Raw genomic sequence first — 22869 nt, 5'->3', positions numbered from 1 at the left:
AAGCCACGCATTTCCATTTAAATTGTGTAGAATCTCTACTTAACTCTTTGTGGTTCTGAAACAAGAAAGAGTTGCTATTCCATTTGTTATTGTTTGGATACGGAGGGAAGAACAAAATCTTTAAAAAAATCTCTCATTCTCACAGTCATACAGAATAAGAGCAACTGTATGTTACAACTCGACGTTTAAGAAATGAGATAGTTATGGCTGATAAATATAAAGGTAGGATTTTCTTTCTTTTGCAAATGCTAGAGGTTGAACTATGTAGTAATCGTACTCAGTCTAACTTAGACTTAGACTTTTTAGACTCTACTAACTTCTAACTCTCTAACTTAGACTTTTAGAGTCTAAGTCTAAGTCTAAATTGCAAGTCACTGACTGAAGTTGAAGTCCTAAGTAACTTAGTAGTCATTAGCCGCAAAAATACTAAGAACGGAATAATAATATAAGTTGAATTATTGTTGAATGTTGCCATCAGTTCTCCTGACTCCTGAATCAAATTAATAAAGTTAGTGATTTGTCTCAATTCTCCGACTCTGATGCCATTTCGACATTGGCGAAAGAGAAAGGTCCCTGTCGCCGGTCGCCATTTTGCTTTGTTTACACAGAGACCGCGACCAGATGGTTTAAAGATTAAATTTAAAATGTTTAAAGGCCAAAAATTAGCCATTTTTTAGCATTGGTGGGAGAGGTCCCAGCCGCAATCTTGTTTTTTGTTTTTTTTTTACACAGAGACTGAGTCACCACGTTGGCTGTATTAAATAGCAGTTCTGGGGTCGGGGGTGGAGAGAGGGAGGGAGAAGGCATAGCATAGCAAAGAAACTTACTTACCAACAAGACGAAAATGAGGGAGAGAGTAGAGAGAGAGAGAGAGAGAGAGAGATCAGGTGTTGTTGACAATCTTCTTTATCAATCTGACACAGTAGTATCAGGTTGATTTTTTTTTTCCGTTTTTCTCTTTCGCGTTTAAGGTAAGATTAAAAAAAAAGAAAAAAAAGGGACGTTTAAAAATGATAAAAATAAAAGGCAAAATTTAAAAAAAAATTGGCTATATTTTTGGTTGCTAGAAATATTTCAGGTAAAGAAGAAAAAACATTTGCTAATTTTTAGTCTTGGAACACTTTATACCTTCTGGCCACGGTCTCTGTGTAAACAAAGCAAGATGGTGACAGGGACCTCTCTTCTTTACCAATGCCCAATTTTTTTTTATCTGTACCTGAATTATTTCTAGCAACCAATAATATATATCCAATTTTAAAAAAATGTTGCGATTTATCATTTTTAAACGTGTCATGTTAGTAGTTAGTGATCATTTAAAAAAAAAAATCTTACCTTAAACCTGATACCAATGTCGCAGATAAAGAAGAAGATTGTCAAAACAAAAAAGAAAAGAAGAAATAAAGAAAGAGAAGAACAAGAAAAAAAATCTTCCACGTACCTTAAACCGGATACGACTGTGTGAGATTGATAAAGAAGATGGTCAACAACCCTCTCCCCCCCCCCCCCCCCCATTTCCCTCAACCTCTCCCTCCCTCTCTCTGTCTCTCTGTCTCTCTCTCTCTCTCTCTCTCTCTCTCTCTCTCTCTCTCTCTCTCTCTCTCTCTCTCTCTCTCTCAGTTTTCTCTTTTTAGCTAAGTTTCTCTGCCATGCCATGCCTTGCCCCTCCCTCTCCCCACCCCGACTCCAGAACTACTATTTACTGCTATTTACTACATCCAAGGTGGCAACTCAGTTTCTGTGTAATTAAAGCGTTAGTGGCTCCTTTACCAATGCCTCAATTTCAATGTTGTCCGATTCAACTTATATTTCATTCAATTATCTCCCATCAGTTTGTTTTCTAATTTTTAAAATATTTCAGGAAGGCACTGATAGGTAGGCTAATTATTTGCCATGATTAAATTGTCGGCTGAAATTCCACATGTACAGTACAGGTGCCACTCCAGTGACTAAATACTGGCTTGTTCACTTGGAATCAAAGTGATATTATTCAATTTTTAACACTTTTCAAATTTATTTATCATACATTTATTTATTCATTTTCTTGTCTATTTATCTATATCAAGGTTATAAAAATATAATTTATCTTTTCTAGATGGTTTCATAGAGGCCTTAAAGAATTATCTGACATCCTTCCATGAAACTGACATACAGGAGTTACTTTGTGAAGAAGATGAAGAGGACTATTTTTCGGTTACAGTAAAGTATGTTCTACAGATAATTGTTTATTTACAACTGTAGAATGGTGGTCGCTGCATCATATTGATATTAACGTGCTTGTGAGATCGTTTAACTTTAAAATGTTTTAGTAGCAGGGAAAACTGGTCTGATGGTGATTGATGTGTCTAGAGAAGACTGTTGTCTGCAAAGAGTTTTGTTTGAGATGCTACAGATTGGGGAAGGTCATTTATGTGACAGAGGAAGAGTATCGGACCTAGAACTGTCCATTGTGGACTCCCAAGTTGACTTGACAGAACAATGATGATGAACCTTCAATAATAACTTGCTGTGTTCTTTGCATCAGAAATGATGTAAGCCACTTGTATAAAGGACCTTTTTTGCAAAATGTTTTAGGATGTGATTTGGGATGTTGTCTGGTCCTCTTGCTTTGTTGTTCTTGTATGGTTTTAAGTAGCTTCAGCACTCCATCTCTATTGATTTCCAGTTCTTCTATTTAGGGATAAATCGTTTCTGGTGGTGGTCTCATTGAGAGTTAGAGTCATTGCGTGTGACTACAGATTTGAACTGATTGTTAAGAATTTCTGCTTTAGTCACGGTATCTTGATGTAATTGTGTCTCAGCAATGCTACCCCCAAACTATCTTTTTGCTTTGTTTTGCTGTAGTTTCAGAAGCGCTTTTTGTTTCTGTTTTTCATAGAGTTCTTTTGTGTGTCGTGAATATGGTCCCAATGTGCCCATCTTATTTCTCCCTGCGTTGTTGCTTTGAATTCCTGATAGTGGTCTCAATCACATTTGCTTTGGGAGTTTTTTGCCTTTACAAACAGCTTGTGCTTTTTTCTTCTTTTTTTTTTCTTAGATTGGCATTAATCCATCGGTGATGGTTTTGTTTTGAGTTTTGGTGGCACCTCATTCCACATATAATGTTCTTAAGGCCATTTTTAAGCATATCCCATACTTATTCAACATTTCCTGTTTTCAAGGATATTATCATTTCACTAAAGTCTCAAATTTTTTCAATTAAAGCATTTTTATTTGCTTTGTGATAAAGATATAATCTTCTCCTTTTCATGTTTCTACACAATGTCATGACAGGGAATAGTGTCAGAAGTTTTAATCAGGCTTGGGTTGTTGATGATGTAGAGGTCTAATGTGTTATGATTTCGTGTTGGCTGGTGTTGAAGTTGTTCTTATGTGTTTTCCGCTAGTATATCAAGAAAAGTTCTATGTTGTGCTGCCTCGTTGAAGCTTGGAAATACAGTGTTGGTCTCCGTCTCCCAACAAATGTGGGGATGGTTGAAATCCCCTCCGATTATAATGTGTCGTTCTTTTTTAGCTAAGTGTTTAGATATTGATTTTTCCAATCTGTTCATCCTTCCTATTGTGGAATTTGGGGGCCGATAATACGATCCTACAATAATGGCGTTGTTTCTAACTTTTATTTCAACCCATACTAATTCACAATCTATTTCGTCATCTAATTTAAGTTCATTTGCATTGAGGTTGTCATTTGCAGCTATGAGACACCACTCCATATTTATTTGTCTTTCTTGAATACATTTGTTTGATATACTTCTGAAAATATTTCACTATTTCTTTGATCTGTTGTGAATTATAATTCACATCCAATTTATTGTATCAGGCTTAATGCTGTCAACTAAAATTGCAAAATTGCTGACTTTATTTCTAATACATTGAAAGTTAACACAAACTTCACGAAAATTGTTTTTCTTTCTCAAGTTTTTTAGTTCATGTATATTTTGAGAACTTTTTTCTGCTATTTCTGGATGTGAAACTAATCAATGTTTGGGACTGCTTGCCTTTGGGCTAAATGAGGAGTCAAGTGATGGAATGGTTGATGTTGTAATATTGAATGCGCATGTGTTTCTAGACTGAACGAGTTGTAAGTTTATTCGTCATTTGAGTGTGTGTTACAATTTTTACATTTCCATAATGTTGTATTGGTCTCAGTGGGGTACCTGCCTTTGTTGTTTATTATGGTTTCTGTATGATACCGAGTTTTGTAATCGTCATAACAAACTGATTTGTTATCCCAGGTCACATCGTCATTGCATTTACCAGTTTATCAATTCTTTATTATTTTATTTGTAGTGAGTTCAGTAATTTTATTTTCTGGCCACTCTTTTTACCCCGCTTTGTCTTTTCGATGTCTGAGTATGCTTTTCCAAGTAAGTACTGATTGCTAATTCAATTTCAACCAAGTTTTTAAAAAATGTTTTTTGTGTATGTTTTTATTTTGCTTGTGTCTCAGCATTTTCAAAATGGGGCATCGGAACCATTTGATTTCATTTTAAGCCCCATTCCACTTAGAGGTGCATCTGTTCTTTTAGAAATCGATTTAGATTATGTCACTTTGTCATGCATATGTATGTAAACAAGAGTAACTGGCTGTGTAGTGACCACTGTATACAAATGACTTGGTTGTTAAAAAAAGATTTCATACCATCGGTGGTACACAAAACAGAATGAAACAGAAAAAATGATATTTTTAAAATGACAGAGAAAAATAAATTAATCCTAGAAAGAAGACTTTTCATTTTATATCCAATAGAATATTATTTATCTGTATAGTAAATTATGTTTTGAATTACTATACAAATTTTTGCATCGCCCAAAGGCTTCTTTTTTAAATATACAAAATTTTAATCAACTATATTATCAATATGAATCATTATAACCTTGTCTGAATTATTTTTATAAAAAAATGGAATAGATGTGGAAGAAGGATGCAATTTAGCTTCTTTTTCATGACCTTTTATTTCATATTGCTTTCATTATTGTAAATACATAATACAATCAGATTCAAACATTATCTATCAATGAGATCAATTTTATGTTGTTTTGTTGTTTTTGTTTTTGTTTTCATGTTTTGTGTTTTGTTATATTTTGATACTGTATCTTTTTTTTTTAATTTGCAGTGCATCTTCTTTATTTGAGAGCAGCATGGACTTCTGTGAACTGCTTTTAACCCAGCCCCTTTTCATGCTTTCCATTTTTGATGAGGCTTTGATAACAGCACAGTCAGCTATCAAAAACCAGTCGAATGACAATTTAACACAGAGAAAGGTTTGTTTACTTTAGTTGAAAGTAATTTTATTGACCACTGTGATGGTGTTGATGATAATCTTGATATCAACTTTGTTTTGTCTGACAAGTATAAATACTATGACCCTTATTTTGTTTTCATCTCCGCACTTCATGCAATGATATTACTGTGGTTGTTATGCCTGGCATTGAGGACAATATATATATATATATATATATTATATATATATATATATATATATATATATATATATATATATATATATATATATATATATATATATGTATGTATATATATATATATATATATATATATATATATATATATATATATATGTATGTATATATATATATATATATATATATATATATATATATGTGTGTGTGTGTGTGTGTGTGTGTGTGTTTGTGTGTGTGTATGTGTGTGTGTGTGTGTGGTATCAAGAAGGCAGACAAGTGACAAAATATGATAGACATGTCATTCTTCAGATTTATTTTTTAAATATGCTTTTATTATATTTCAAAACATTTGAGGATCTGCCTTCATATATGAACACATTGTCAAATATGCACACGCACATACACACAACACACACACACACATCCACACCATACATAGACTCATTCTAAAACATACAGATGGACGAATCCTTAACAAAGTGCAGATCAGTCAAGTACTCCAAGACATTTACCAGGAAAAAAAAATATTGGTTTGAAAGAAATATTGTTGTATCTACTTTTTTATATTTTTCAGGCAATAAAAAAAAATGTCCACGTTCGTGTGATGTCATTACCCACTTGTCCAGAGTTGACTCGGACCACAATCCCAAGGACAGGAGACAACATGACTTTTCTTTCTGTAACAGGCACAGTGATAAGAACTTCTTTGATTAGGATGCTTGAGAAAGAGAAAGATTTTCTTTGCTCTCGCTGTAGGTCTGTGGTAACTGTACAGGTAAGAAGGTGTTTTTATTTTTGGAATTTGGAAGTATGTTGTTTGATTAGATTAATGACTTTGACATCACTAGGGAGAAAATGGTAAGTGTACTAACGTCATTCAAACTTGAAAATTATATTCACACAGGCAAAGTGAAGGCAGTGAGAATACTACTCAAGACTAGCTAGAAATTTAGATTATCCCAAAGTCAGGGATATTTAAAAATAGTTTCTCTGACTACTTTGTCATTTCTTTTGTTTTTGGATTTTCAACAGTGTGTGTTTAAGAATGGTTTATACTTCTTATTTCTTTTTTTTTTCAATAACTTTCGGGGATGAATGAAGGGGGAGAAGGACAATTTTTAGAATTCTTTCCGATATTTGTAATTGTTTCAAATTTGCTTCCTAACATCAATTATATAATATATAGTTTGCCTACTTAGAGTTTTAGTCTATAATTTTGTTTTTATTAACTTTGCCACAGCCATAACTCCCAATTATCACAAAATCCTTGCTGGCCGATATTATGATTAACTATCTTGTCTTTGTCATCAACATCAATATCATCATCATCACCACCACTACCACCACCACCACCATCACCATGTCTTTTCTTTAATAATTCTAATTCAGGCAGATTTTGAAATGTACAACAGTCTGAACAAGCCATCTGTTTGCAGGAGTGATGACTGCAATGGAAATGATTTTATACCTGTTGAAGACACAGGTAAGTTTATTTGTTGAAGCGAAAAAAAATTGATTAAATAAAGATAATCATTTATGCCTTTGTAATGATTGCTATAATGGGTCATCTGTAATTTTGTCCCAGAACAAAATACCCATCTAATAAAAATAATCTGTCACTTCCATTATTTTGGGCATTTTCTGAATTAATCAATCCAGATTATGATTTGAACAAGGTGACCAAAAAGATGTGCCTTGTAACACTCTTAAGTAGACTAACGTGACAGCGGAGGAGATTGGGGGAAGGGGGGGGGGGGGTTGGAGAAAACATGTGCTAGACAATATCAATATTATTTAAACAGTGAGTGTATTACATTCCTGGTAAATGCCAACTATTACAAAAAAAAACAAAAAACCCAAACAAACTAGCAATCTTATGATGATTTGATTGAAATTGGCTTTGTTGAAGAATTGACTGAGTTAGATTACAACATTTCTTTTCCAGTCATCCTCATATTTTTGCGGGCATTTTTTACCAAAGAGACATCATTAAATGAATTATATGATTCATTTTGGTAGGTTACATTCCATTCGGATTTGTGTCTATACTGGTGAATGAGACCATTTGAAAGGGAAACTGATGGAGTTTTTTGTTTTGTTTGTGAGAGGCAATATTTATTTCCTGCAAATCCATTATATATTTTGTTATTGATAAGTCCTTTGATATAATATTTCCTATGTAATCATTTAGATGTATCCCTTTTGGCGGAGTTCTTATGGCAGTGTCAGAGAGGGCCTTTCAGACAAAGATATACTTCTCCTAGATCAAATTCTCATATTATTGGCCTTGCTTCTTTTTCCTACTTTTTGTTTTCTTAGGTGTTTGGAAGCTTTATCTAAATCCTTTGACTCTTTAATTTACCTTTTTACAATTGCTGAAATAACCTAAGAGTGTTGCAACACTGGAAAACCCCTAAATACAAACTAATGAACAAATATGAATAAAACACCATCGAAAAAAGAGCAAAATACTAAGCACAAAATGTCATTCAGGATTTCAGTTCTGTTTGCCTGGTAGGATAAAGAAGATGAAGTTAATGATTCATAAAAATGGAAAAACGGAGTTGTGTGTACATACTTTCTTACCTTTTTGGGTAAAATTCTTTTGTTTTAAACTTTTAGACATATTTCTATCCATATTTTCCTCTCCTATTTTAGTCGTTGCCAAAGGCTGTCACAATTATCAAGAAATAAAGATCCAAGAACAAGTACAACGTCTAGCAATGGGAAACATTCCTCGATCCATGTGGGTTGTCCTGGAAGATGATTTGGTGGATGCCTGCAAGCCTGGAGACGATGTTACTATCTGGTAAGAAGTTACTATAACATGGTTCCCCCCTCTCCCTTTAGCTCATCACAAACACTTAGCCGTTTTCTCTAGTCTGTTGGTTCAGTACCCAGATTGTATACAAGTTTATGTAACAATAATAATAATAATAATAATAATAATAATAATAATAATAATAATAATAATAATAATAATAATAAATCTTTATTGTCCTCAAAAAGTGGCAATTTGTCTTTTTTTATTTTATTTATTATTATTTTTTAAAATGCTAATCTTTAAAGTGCTAATCTTTTTTCTACCACCTAAACGCCAGCTAGGGCGATTCATCCTTATACTGTTTGATGTACAGAGGGTAAATCAGCTTTCTAGACTGACCTGCTAACCATGACTCACACCAATGAGAAATAAATGGTGTGTCCTTTATTAGTTTTATATCTGATACTTTGAAATCTACCTTTGGGGTTATACAAGCGATGTTGTTGAACACACAAAAAATTTTCAGATTAAAAAAAAAATCTTACACGTTTTGCAAATTAAAAATAGAAAATGTTTATGCTGATTTCCATTGTGGTCAGTGCATTTTTTGTGACATCTGAATATTATGGCCGAGTTTCAAAGTAAAATTGTAACTGGTTTGAGGTTGAATAAACAAAAACAACAAAAAGAGCAGCTCAGCTTCCACCCCAAAATCATCACTTTAACATCCACGACCATGGACGACAATAGTCAGGGGGAATGGAAGCTTCAATATAATTTAATTTTTAAAATTCCATTTGATTTTTGTTAATTTTGTTCTTCGAGCTTCAAGAAGGAACATTTGCATTACATCCATGACCATTTTACCCTCCCACTATTGCAATGCAATATCAATCTATTCTATAACCTAACTTGACATTCTTGAGGATTATTGATATAGACTAGTGCAGTTTTGGGCTAAGGTGGTTGTCTATGCCTGGGTGTTCTGTTTTTATTCTCATAAAAGTTGGGCGCTGTGTATTAACTTGATTTATTTCAATAATTTTCAGTGGAATCATAAGACAAAGATGGAAGCCATCCATTGCAGACAGTCATTGTGATGTGGACATTGTGCTTCAGGCCAATCATGTGCTGGTCACAAACGAGCACAGGAATCAGGTCCTTCTGACACAGGAAATGGTAAAGTATTGACCACAATGTCAACAAGACTTTTTACAATTGAATATCCCTGAATTGTGATCAACAAAACTAGCACTATTATATGTGTATTACAAGCGGGTAGATCACAAAATGGTAAATGATGAAAATAAGAATGAATGATAAAATGTCATTGCTATGATGAAGGAGGTCATCTTGGATTTCCTTATCACCAAAACTTAAAGATAAATTGTCACTGTTTTTAGTTTTATGAGAGGGATATCCACAATTCAGGTGTTATGTTGAAGGATGTATGTGAAACAAAGACATTTAGGGATGCTCATATTTTTAAGAAAAACATCATAATCAAAATAAAACTCTTTTCGGATAAAAAAAATTCAGAACTTGTCTCCCTATCAAATTTATCATTGAAGCAAAAGAAAGCTGCAAATGATTTTATTTCAGTGGCGATCTGACATTGATGCCTAAATACTTCTTTCATACCAATTGTTTTTTTCATCTTTATTGAACGCATTTGGCCTGCACTTTGGGTTTGATCTCTAAATCTTTTTACTGTTTTTCATTCAGAAAGACGAAGTGATGTCTTTTTGGTCTTCGCATAAAAGGAAACCACTTTGTGCTCGCAATGAGATTTTATCCAGTCTGTGTCCTCAAGTATATGGATTGTATGTTGTCAAGCTGGCTGTGGCTTTGGTGTTAGCTGGTGGAGTGCAGGTAAGTTTTATCCATTGCATGGCTTGTAAACTAACAATTTTATATCTTTAATTAAAATTGTTAAAAATCTACCAAGGCTATAATGTGTATGATGAATTTAACTCCCAAAGCTGTTAGCATCTCATTTTGGTCCTGGAGTGACATAGAAATCTGAAAAATACGTATGAGCAAGGAATTTAAACTTATTTTGCTCTTTTTATATATTCATTCATTCATTCATTATTCATCCATTTATTTTTTATTTTTTATTTTTCTATGCTCATTTAATAATTATAACATATAATAATATGCTTCACCTTACTTCACCTTCCTTAACGTAAAGGTCATGGAGGATACATGAGTGCAGCTTCACCAGCCAGTCCTCGCTGACATGTCCTGTCTTCCACTTTCCTTAACATAAAGTGATTTTTACGCTCTCATTTTAATGAAAGTAAACCTTTAATAATAGAATAATTTACAACGTAGCTGAAATTCATCTGACATCGAATATTGATTTTCTTTTGCCATCATGGTTGGCTGAACAGAGAATGATTCACAAAGATGTTCACTTTTTATTGTTCATTGATATTATCCATGGCCTTTTCATTTAACATTATATATTTCTAGACCATGTGCACTCTCATTTTGATACAATTCATATCAATTCTATTTCTTGAAGCGACATGATGAGACTGGAGCCACTGAACGTGGAGAGATACACTTGTTGTTGGTTGGAGATCCAGGTAATTTTCACACATACCTCTTATACAGTATACATATTTAAAGGGTCTATTTAAAAAAAACATTTTTTGGAGCCAACAATTTGTTGAATTTGGATTTCCTCCTCTAAAATGTAATTTTGAAACGAAATATTAGATGAAAATAAATTGGAAAAAAATGCTCTTGAAGAGAAGAAAAATTGATATGTGACCAGCTTGAATGACAGTCTATCTTCTCTAAATCATTTCAAAATGATTTTCAGAGAGAAAAAGGTGGAAATCCTGCTTTTTCTTTAAGGTTGATATAATTTTTTTTTTTCTTGAAATGGGTATTTTTGCAGATTTTTGTTTGTTGCCTGTGGTAGATCTGAATTTGATACAGGTTAAGTAGACTTCCAATGTAAGCTATTACATCATTGTTATTGTTGCCATTGCTTTAATATATAATGCAGCTGTTAACATTATCTGACGACCTGCCCTGGAAAGACCATTTATGAGTAGTTTTCCTCATTATATCAGAGAATAATTAACACAATTCGATCTTAATATTGTGCATTGTCATTTTCAGGTACAGGCAAGTCCCAGTTTTTAAAGTACGCGTCCAAATTGATGCCAAGATCTGTCTTGACTGCAGGCATTGGCAGTACCAGTGCTGGGCTTACTGTAACTGCCGTGAAGGTATAGTCAATAGATTTAAATGCATCCTACACTGTATTTGAATATATGTGGGTGCTTGTGTTTAGGGATAATACTATTGGTAATAGTCGTAAAAGAACTAGTATACTAGAATGATAATGATGATGATAATAATAATAGTAATAATAATAATAATAATAATAATAATAATAATAATAATAATAATAATAATAATAATAATAATGATGATAATAATAATGATATTGAAAATATTAATAGTAACATTAATGGCTATTTTGGACCTTTTGAAGGTGGGGGGGGGGGGTGTCAGTTAAAAGGAATTGTGATCAATTGATCTTAAACGTTGAGAAGGAGAGCATAATGTGAAGTTGCATAAATGTGGTGGGGAAGTTTAGTCAATACATGAAGCAAAGAGCTTCTATTATACATTTAATTCTAGCTCATTGGGTACGAAAAAATTCATTTCTTTTTCATCTTCATTCCAGGATGGAGGAGAGTGGCAGTTGGAAGCTGGTGCTTTAGTACTAGCAGATAGAGGTATATGTTGCATTGATGAGTTCAACTCCATCAAAGAACATGACAAGACCAGCATCCACGAAGCGATGGAACAGCAAACTATCAGTGTGGCAAAGGTCATTATGGGGAATTTTATCAACTACTTTTAAATCACAATTAATCAGTTATTACACTATGCAGTGGTTTGCATTGCAAACACATGAAAAGACTGTGACAAATGCTAAATAATATATAATTAGTTGTGAAAATCCTTCTCTTGAAAAGTTTATCATATTTGATGTTGAAATATGGATGGGTTTTTTTTTTTGTCCACTTTTATAATCATCATCCATATACCCCTTAAAATGTTAGTTTAGCGGTGTTTTCAAATCCTTGGTGACTTGAACTTGATTGGCAAATTTAAGTGTAGTGGTAAACAAAGCATCTGACTCATTGTACAATAGTAAGCACATCTGCCTAGAAATCAGATGGTCTTTGGTTCAAATTCCCCACATGGTTGGGTTGGATTGAGTTTTTCTTGTAGTTTTAATTCTTTATTGTCTGGCACTGCACCAAATGCAACTTTCATCTCTGTCAAAGTACTCTTCCACAAATCTAAATTAGACCCAGCTACCCAATCATTGAGACACTGTTGTCGGGCAATTAAGACACTGGAATCTGGGCCAAAAGGTTCAGGGTTCAAATCCTGACGGTTTCATTGTTTTGTTTTATCTTTCTTTACAAAGTTTAAAGGCAATGTGGCTAAGTTCTTGGATTCCAGCCTTGAAGATCCCAGGTTCGAATCCTGTCAGTAGCACGGTATTTGTTACAAGGAAGTAGGGCAAAATATGACCTTTATTTAAGTAATATTTTCTGAAACTAACAAGAATGCAGAAGTCATTTAAGAGGTTTTGAAACCTTGGTCAAAATGGTCTTTCTATATTTTTTATGCAGTTAGTGAGAACTAGACTTAAAGAACAGATTATTTGGACATATATTATGCTACACTCACACGGTACAGTATATCTTTTTGGATTGTGGAATTATCATATTATCAAGACATTGCTTGCAATAGGTCAGAACTCAATGCATTTATATTTCCTTGTCAAGGCTGGTTTGGTCTGCAAACTGAATACCAGGACGACAGTTCTTGCTGCAACCAATCCCAAGGGCCATTATGATCCAAATGAGGTAAGACTGGTAGGGCCAAACTTTTGTGTAATGCTCTGTGATTTAATCCCCCTCCCCCATCCCCAAATTCTACTCTTTTCCTGTTTTTCTCCAACTGCATATTCTTAACTTATACTTAGTTTGTCCTTATGATGCATTTCGTCTATAAAAATTAGAGATTTTGGCATCTGTGTGTATTTGATGACTAAAACAAATGTTTATTGTCCTTCATATCCTGAGCCCCATTAGAGCCAGAGTTTATTTTGATTTCTTTAGGGTTAAACAGGCAACAGTAATTCTGCTGTCTTAAGGAAAAAGGCCGTATGTGTACTAGTAATAAGAGGCCATACAGTCTTTTTCCTTAAGATGGCAGAATTGTGTGCTACCATTTAGATAGGATGCTAGTCTGTCACAAAATACGTTTTGCCCGATCTAATAGGCCAGCTGCGCAATGACCATTGAGTAGAAAGGGATATCAGGAAAAAAAAACAACCTATTTCGCCCATAATACATTCCAGACCCGTTGCTTGAGAGGCGATTCCTCCAGCACTTGGCTATCAGGATCCCAATGACTAAGTGTATAGCATGAAAAATGTGTGCGACGTTTTGATAATCCATGGACACACATATTGATGGCTTGATAGCAAACTGTACTATCGTACATATAACTAATGGATACATTTAGAAAAACTCAGAGAGGAAACATGGTGGTCCATGAGCAGAATGGTGTCCATTTTTGAGACAGTGTTGAACATGGTCATTGTCTCAGTGACTGGATGGATGATAATGATTTTTACTTTGTGTCCTTGGTTAAGGCACTTTACAAACATTACCTAACTCAAGTTAGATATTAATGAAGATTTTTCTTCAGGCAGTGAAGGATATTTTGAGAGTGCTGGCACTTAAATAATGCTTAATAGGTAAACTGCACTATATAAAAGAGAAAATTGGTTCTACATGCCCCGATTTTGGAACAAATAAAGCTTTGTGAAAGGCACTGAGCATGTGCTGTACAAATGTGATTTTCAATTTTAAAAAAAAATATTTCCTACAAAAACAGGGGACAAAGTGATGCGTATAATAGAAAAGCTCATGTTTATTTTCTTACTGTTACCCTTTCAAAATATTATTTTTACCATGATAACAAGTGTTTTATTTATCTTCCAATTTTTGTTCATGGCTTCGAAACATTTCAGAGTCTTTGTGTTAACATTGCCCTTAGCAGCCCTCTTCTGTCCCGTTTTGACCTGGTTCTCGTCCTACTAGACAGCCAAAATGAAGCTTGGGATAGAGTTGTTTCCACGTTCATTTTGGAAAATAAACACCCAACAGGTTTGGATTTACTTTAGTCTTTAAAGTGAGTATATATTATGGCTGGGTGACATTCAGTCTTCACCATTGTCAGGATTTGCTCGTTGTTTATGGCCGGCTTGAAAAAGGCTTTGCCTTATCTCAAATTAAAACAAAAATATTAATGTGGGCATGATTTTGGGGTGAGAGGGATAAGACATTACACTCTTACTTTTTTTTTTTTTGCTTGGTCAAAAAACTTGGCCCCTATTTCTCACAAGCTGCACTGCTCTGCACTTGACACTTAGGCTATTTCTTTTTTCCAGAGATCAACTCTTAAGAAATATTTAGCTTAAGGGTGAATAAAAGGAATTTATTTTTTAAATTGGTCAATTAAGTAATTAATTGGGTAATTGATTTATTTATTTACAGTTGTACAAGCTTTTTTTTCTTTTACAATCTTCTTACATAAGGACTGAATATCTCACATATAATACTTTCTCCTAATATTTATCTTTTCGAACGCAGACCCTGTTTTAACCTAGAGATTAGTAACTTCAGTGCAATGATGAAAATCATGAGATGTTATTAAAGTGTAATCAGACTCCATCTGTTTAAAATATTCTATTTAATTGTTTCGTTTATTGAAATTTTCACTCTCAATAACCAGGATCAAGTGATGGCAATGAGATTTGGTCCATGGAGAAGATGCTCGCTTACCTGACCATAGTCAAAGAGATAAATCCTAGACTTACAACGTCAGCTAGCCGGTGAGAAGTGTAGAATGTGTGTGTGTGTGTGTGTGTGTGTGTGTGTGTGTATGTGTGAATTTGTGGTCTTATGATATGACACTTATCCTCTTGAAGACTTGTAGGTCCTTAGTTCAAGTCAATCTGGGGTAGCACAAAGTTTAGCCCTGGAAAAGGCTCTTTACTCAAATTCTCAAATAAATATGTGTTTGTTGTAAATGATTACTTTGTCTTGATGTGATCTTTAACTCCCTTCCTTCTTATTGATCTGTTGACCAATCTATATTTTTAATGCCGTTTATTTTTGTTTTTTCAATATCGAAACTATGTGTAACTGAGATAGCTTTGTTTCCTTTTCACATTTTGAAAATATATAAGCCAGTTTTAGGATTTTCTAAATGTTGGATTGAAATATTTGAGGTATGTCGATGACAAAGATTGTATTCATTGTTGTGACAGCCATTGAAGTTTGTCTGTAATCCATTTAATATCCCCACAATAAACACCTAACAATAATACTATGGAATGATTAAATAAGATAAGATATATCCCTATGGAAAAGAAACTGTTTTTTCTTTTTCATTGTAACCATTTTATATCTTGGTCAATTGTTTTTCATTTGTAGGTGATCATTTTAGAGATGTTTGTTTGCAGTTTTTTTCACTGTGAAGTGACTTGTCACTATTGTTTTGAAAAACTGTCACCCATGAAATATGGGGGGCGGGTGGGGGGGGGGGGGGGGGGGGCAACCTGCTGTCCACAGATCATCACCATACATGGGTAGGAAGAAGTGCTGAAACCTGAAACTAAAATCTCGACACTTTGCCAAACCTGAAAATGTACCTACTGAAAATGCGGCCTAAACTTTACTCTTATTTCATCACCGTTTTTATACCATTATTAAATGATTACACAGCAAACATATTGACGCAATGAGGAAATTAATTTGATTTTAAAACCAACTTATATTACATAGCGAAATACTCACAGTGTAGTTGTCTCTCTCTAGGGGAGCCAAATAACAGAGAGAGACAGAGAGTACCAGAGGTACTCCCTCAACATTTTTTGAAAAATTTAGTGATGGAAACGTTTTCGAATTTTTACCGATGCTATTAGGTTATTTTACTCAAAACACCGAAACCGGAGGTATTTGACTTCGAGATATCGCGAAACCGGAATTCCGGCATGAACCGGAAAACTGGCACCCATGAGAACAAATTCAACAGAATAATTGGATTAAATTATTGTAATATGTCAAATTTAGACCTCTCCTACTGGATAGGTGAAATAAAAATGAATGTACGGTACATGAATATGCATATGACAGTCATTTGTTTTCTTCTATCCAAGCAGAGTTCTCCAGGCTTATTACACAGCTCAAAGAGCCGCTGACCTTCGTAATGCTGCCAGGACCACCATGAGATTACTTCAGAGTATGATACGACTGTCTCAAGGTAATAAGATAATCAGTTGTAGGAAATCATTTGTCTTGACAGCAAGAGATCTGTCATTGCTGATGGTTCTCCACAAATCCATGGGCGGATAATGAACGTTTATTAATCCTTTCATTTAATCAGATTTATTTAATATGTAACAATTTTTTTTTTTAATTTTAGAGAGAGAGAGGGGGGGGGGGGGGAACCACATATGGTAAATCTCAGATTTTTTCCCCTCCAGATTCAGATTTTTAAAGCAAAATTCTGGGGAAAAGGTGATGAAAAATATTTAATTTTTAAAAAATCAGAAATGCGTGAATTTGACCTACATTACATTCCTCCTAAAGCATTTGAAAGGGATAATTCGTTTAAATTAGAGTAAAAACTGTGCATTTTGGGTTGATACAAATTTATTTTTTCTTCAAATTCGGATTTTTCCATAATATATGGATTACTTTGTTACTTTCTGCAATTCTGGTTTGTAACTTTATTTTATGTCGTCTCTCTTCAATGTTGTGTGTGAGAAGTGTTTCACATGAGGCCTGTTTATATATCAGATTCCACTTTACAATAATGTTTCTTACAGCCCATGCCAGATTGATGCTGCGAGAAGAAGTAACCATCCAAGATGCTGTAATAGCTGTGTCATTGATGGAATCAAGCATGCAGGTAGGTATAGCTGGACTAAGTTTTAAACTCTTCCATTGAAAACAGCTCATAAAAAAAAACATACACAAAAAATAGAGCTTTTATATAGCACAATATCCACTAAATGTGCTCAAAGCACTTTACAAAGGGTCCCTGACCACAGCAACACATAACATGTAGAACGAGACACGACACCTGTTAGGCGATATTTCAATTTTTTCCGCTGTTGATGGCCAGGCTCTCATTTTACACCTGAGTATGGTGAGATAATGTGAGTAAAGAGTCTTTTCCAAGGACTCAACTTTGCACCGATCGAGGCTCGAACCCAGGATCTTCCGATCTGAAAGCGAGTGTCGTACCACAAGACCACATCGCCGCACAAAAAGATAGTAATAGATTTATGGTTCTCTATAGCCTTAAGTTCCATGTAGCTAGAGCATATTCCAAATCCTACACTGCTATGTGAATCTAATCCTATCACTGCTTATTATCCCTTGGCAAAGATTTGTATCAGTGAGAAAATATTTCTGGATTTTGGAATATAATCTGGTTTCTTTTTTGTATATCAGTATCTTCAAGTGGCAGCTTTGTGGTCTTGTTTATGATACATCTGATCTTGATTCAAGTCCCACTCATGATTGTGCAAAAAAGGTTCAGATTCTTTACTCACATTTTCTTACCATACTGAGGTGTAAATCGTGTACCTCGCCAGTAACAGCATTTCATATAGTCCCAGTCGAAAAAAATTGTGATAGCGCCCACCATGATTCATCTTACATGTTGTTGCTGACTTGCAATATTATTAAAGTGCTTTTAGGGAATATTATACCTTATAAAAGCTCAAAATTTTCTTTGGAAGTGATTAGAGAGACCCGCGGAGGGCCTCCCGAATAATCCAAGAGACCCCCCCCCCCCTCCTGAGTGCTAGTACACGCACAGACAAGCTTTGTTTCTGTTCCCCTATGAATATGACTTGGATTCAACTTCTGATCAACAGTTACCCACATTTTCACCGTCCAAAACTACAATAAACAATATATCTGTATTAGTTTGCCAATTCAAAACAAATAATAATTATGAGCAACTGACAATTAAAACGATAAAGTAATGGAGGCATTCAAAGTGAAAAAATATTCTTCAAGAAAGTCATGATTAAATATTGCCATTGACCAAGCAGTTCTGCAGCGTAGTGGTCAAGTTGTTAGACTTTGAGTAGGAAAGTCCCGAGTTCAAATATTACTTCGGTCAGATTTTATTTTTTTTGGATTAACTTTTTATGTTTTGTTGACCATTTTTAACACAAATTGTTAACATTATATTGCTTTACATTTTCATATATTTTGTTTCCTTGATACAGGCAATTATTAAGGCAGTTACAAAACCTTAAAGTGCACATCCTTCTCTTTTTAAAAAACATTTTTTCACCCAGTAGGATCTGACATTTGTGTTTATTATATATAATGGCCAACAAATGGAATCAACATTATGTTTACTATGAACTCAGTTATAACGTTAACCTAGATAACCTCACTTTACATTGTCTCTTTTCTCTGCCTTATTTGGTACTGTGATAACGAAGAGTATAATAAATTTCTACAGGGATCTGCTCTGTTAGGGGGAGTCAATATTCTCCATACTTCTTTTCCCAAGGACGCTGATGAAGAATACAAAGAACAAGGTTTGTTTTATTTTTTGTTTTACTTTTCTCTTTGGTTATAAAAAATGTAATTTTATCTGAAAACTCATTAAAATTACTTTCTTATTCAAATTGTAGGTATTCCATTGTATATGGACCTAGTTTACATCATATGTTGATTCTTGTACTTACGAGCACAGTTGTAATGAATATTTAGGAAAAAAATTATGGAAATAATGAATGAATATCTGTTGAAATATTTATTAAAGCATGAAGCGATAACAAAGACAGCGTGAATGTAGTCCTTTGTATGCCTACTTAAATCTTTTTCTTTATTTTTTATGACTTAGGTAAAAAAAAAACCATCAGACATTGGTACACCAGAGTAGAATCCCCTATAGAAATAGCTTAGAATGAGTTACTGTAATAAATGTATCACTCATAAGTCAAATTTCTTCTTTAAAATTTTCAAGTTTGATTTTTTGTTTAAGAAAACAAAACTTGAGCGTGTATATGGTGCAATATCCGCTGAACAAGCTCAAAGCGCTTTACAAAGGGTCCCTAGCCAGTAGCAACACTTAACCTATAGGACGAGATGTGATGCCTATTAGGCAATGTTACACTTTTTTTCCGACAGAGACAATGCTGTTAATGGCCAAGTACTCATTTTACACTTGATAATTATGAGAAAATGTGAGTAAAGAGCCTTTTCCAAGGACTCAACTATGCGCTGCTCAGAGCAGGACTCGAATCCAGGACCTTCCAATCCAAAGGCAAGTGTCATACCACAAGACCACATTGCCACGCAAACTTCTTCTGAACACAACTGCTGTTCCAAACCTTGTTTTCTGTGAATGTTATGATCAATTTTCTCAATTGTATTAAAATATGGGTCATCCAGGGACATGTATGTAGTATCAGAAATGTATCAAACTAAATGTGACATACAACACTGGTTTTGTAGGAAGTGAACCACTTTACATAATTTCATTTATCAGAAGAATTTTAAGATTCAACGCTTCAAGCAGAAATTAAAAATAATATCATTCTGCCATCATGGTCTTGAGGATGAAATCTTTTCTTGACTAAGCTATTTTATTACTTGCAAAAACAAACTAGATTTCATGCTGTTATTATATGAATACTACTCACTTTTTAATCCTGGCTGACAAATTTTTCAACCATTTTTCAATCATCAAATGATATATATACTTTTTCTGTGTATTCCTCAGCCAAATTAATTCTTCATCGACTTGACCTTGAAGAACTTGTTGACATTGATGAGCAAGAAAGGAATGCAATAATCAGAGATAGATCAAACTTGGGTGACAAATCGTCAAACCCACGAGATACACAATCAAAGTTTGGTTCATCCCAACATTTGTCAAAGCACAAATCATTCAAAAGTGATTTATGTCAGAATGATAAAACTAACTTGACCCAATCACAATTTAACTCTACACAACATAAGACACATCCCATCACGATGTCACAAAACGTCGAATCCTCAACATCTAAAACAATCAATGTGGTTAGAGTTCATTCCATAACTACAACTTCAACCTCTGAACAGGTTGCACAGCAATCTAAAAACTGTTTTACTCCAGCAGATTTCCAGGCTCCTGTTGTCCCAGAGTCACCAGCACAATCTCAATCATCCATTTGTTGTGATGCAGCTCTCTCTCATAAATTTGTGAAAGATAATAACATTATTAATTCTTCACCTTTGTCTGACATAAAAAAGGGCAGCTTTTCTCACTCTACTCAGGCACAGATGAATACAAACAAATGTAAAAGTGAAAAGCTGAATTTGTTAAACTTTTCAGGCATAACTGACACAAGTATTGATGACTATATTTCTTTCTCTCCTCTTGAAGCAAATACTATCAGTCCGTGTAAAACAATGTCTCAAACTTCATTCAGCTCACAGATTGAATCGGTCAGATCACAGATGTCTCTGTTTAGTTCAAGAGGAGATGAAGATAACATGAGTAAAATTGACGATGCTAGAGATCAAGAAAATGACTTGATAGAAGGAGAGACATCTACAAATATGAGCAATATTGGTAAATGTATTCAAGGAAGACACAAAATTATGGAAACATTTGGGTCAAAGGCAAGAGATAATGTTAAACAAGAGAGCAAATTATCTGGTAAGTTAACTTACACTTCTATTGTACAAAATTCTAAAATGCTGAAAAAGGCAAATCAAGATTGCGTCGTCCACAGTGTTCAGAAGAATATGGATTTACTTAAGGAGAGAGAAAAAGGAAAGCAGGCATGTTTGGAATCATCACCATATTTGAGTCAATTTCAAAAGAGAGAGGATGACAATGAAAAGGAAGACATTTCACAATTTTCAGATGAATTTCCTCCAACTTCTTCAAAGACAGATCATGGAGGAATGAACCCTACGATGATAAAGGAGCTAAAGGAAAAGAAGAAAAGGAAAGAAAATTCCAGAACTTCCAAGTTATTTGATGAAGGTGGAAAAAAAAGAAAGATGGAAGTTTCGAATGACGAGTTTTGTGATTTTGGAGAGGATAATTCTAAAAATGTTGGTGTAAAGAAACCTCCTCATAAAAAATCAAATAATCAAAAATCACATTCAATACCCAAAGAGACGAAAGAAACAAATGAAAGTAGAAACACATCAATATCTTCTAAAACTCTCGGTAAACTTTCAAGATTTCAATTTTCAAGCGAAGATGATGATAATGAAAGACATATTGCAGGAGAAATGGCATGCAATAATGAAAACAAAAATAGGTTGGAAAAAGAATGTGATGAATTAATCGATAATAATAAAGGTCAACAAGAAATTAATGCTAATGTTGAAGTTTTGAAAGGGAAAAGATCGAAATTATCAACCACAATGGCAAACGAGAATTCAATATTCGACAAAGATATTGAGAGTTCAACAAGTGTTTATAATTTCAAGGACAATATTAACATCAGTTGTTCTTTATTCGATGATGATATTGACAATGACAATTTATCCAGCTGTAGACAAACTAAAATAAAAGATAAAAAGTTAGTTAAGCAAAGTGAAATTATAACATCAGAAAGTTGTGTTGACAAAAACAAATTAACAGAAAATATTTCTGGTTTTGCTTATGGTGGTGAAAGTTTTAATGAAATGAAAAAAGGACTTCATCTACCATTCCTATCCCAATTCAAATTCAGAAAACAGCAAAATAGTTCCAAGATTAAAACCAGCACGGATCATAAAACAGCTGACATAAGTGACCTTGACCTCGATTTTGACCTTGATGATTTTGATTGAGTATAAGGGAATTTTCATGAATTACACCAATCAAGTGCTTAGCTTTATACTAACGAAAGAGTGAAAATGGAAAGGCTTCGTATGGGAACAAAACAGACAATGGACGTTTCGGGTACAAACCCTTCGTCAGCACAACAATACACAAATAAACGTGGAAAACAAATAAAATATAATGAAAAATAACTTGTATCGTCTGTACTCAATGGTGGTTGCAGTATGAATGAAATGTTAGCGTGGCGTGGGTAGAGGATAGGGTGCCCCAGGGGGTGATCTAATTGATAAGCAAAGGTCAGCGTCAGGGAACAGAACTTTCCAGACTATAATGGAAGATAAAAGACATATTGGTAGTAGTAGTAGTAGTAGTATAGTAGTAGTAGTAGTAGTAGTAGTAGTAGTAGTAGTAGTAGTAGTAGTAGTTGTAGTAGTAGTAGTTGTAGTAGTAGTAGTAGTAGTAGTAGTAGTAGTAGTAGTAGTAGAACGCTGTAGTGGAACAGTAGGGGGGGGGGGGTGAAAGGGTCACGGCGGAGGTGGGGGGGGGGGGTTGTTGGATGAGCGAAGGTCGAATCTTCGCGAAGGAACGATGCGATAGTAAAGTGGAATACACCAATAAATAGATAGATGGATAGGCAGATAGATAGGTAGATGGTCAGAAAAGAAGAGAGAGAGAGAGAGAAATTAATAAAAGAAAAAAAAAATAAAAATAAAAATTAAAAAAAAAAAAAATAAATAAATATTAAAAAAAAAAAA

The 22869-nt window shown here is 34.1% G+C and overlaps 1 protein-coding gene across 1 annotated transcript; it reads left to right on the top strand.

Moving 5' to 3' along the window:
- Window positions 1-58: 58 nt before the first annotated feature.
- Window positions 59-22302, top strand: LOC144978549 (uncharacterized). Its single transcript, XM_078924763.1, has 18 exons — window positions 59-222; window positions 2093-2201; window positions 5115-5262; window positions 5996-6196; window positions 6811-6904; window positions 8080-8230; window positions 9235-9364; window positions 9911-10057; window positions 10716-10779; window positions 11324-11433; window positions 11898-12044; window positions 13018-13098; window positions 14274-14409; window positions 15038-15137; window positions 16470-16570; window positions 17139-17221; window positions 18800-18878; window positions 20069-22302. Exons 1-18 carry the CDS (start codon window positions 204-206, stop codon window positions 22120-22122), a joined length of 3954 nt encoding a protein of 1317 aa, XP_078780889.1. The 5' UTR covers window positions 59-203; the 3' UTR covers window positions 22123-22302.
- Window positions 22303-22869: the final 567 nt, after the last annotated feature.

Source organism: Berghia stephanieae, chromosome 8 (assembly GCF_034508935.2).
Source record: "Berghia stephanieae isolate SIO BIC M18660-M18661 chromosome 8, UCSD_Bste_1.3, whole genome shotgun sequence".
Taxonomy (NCBI): domain Eukaryota; kingdom Metazoa; phylum Mollusca; class Gastropoda; order Nudibranchia; family Aeolidiidae; genus Berghia; species Berghia stephanieae.
Note: the sequence above shows the minus strand (reverse complement) of the source record. Positions and strands in the feature narration are given on the sequence as shown.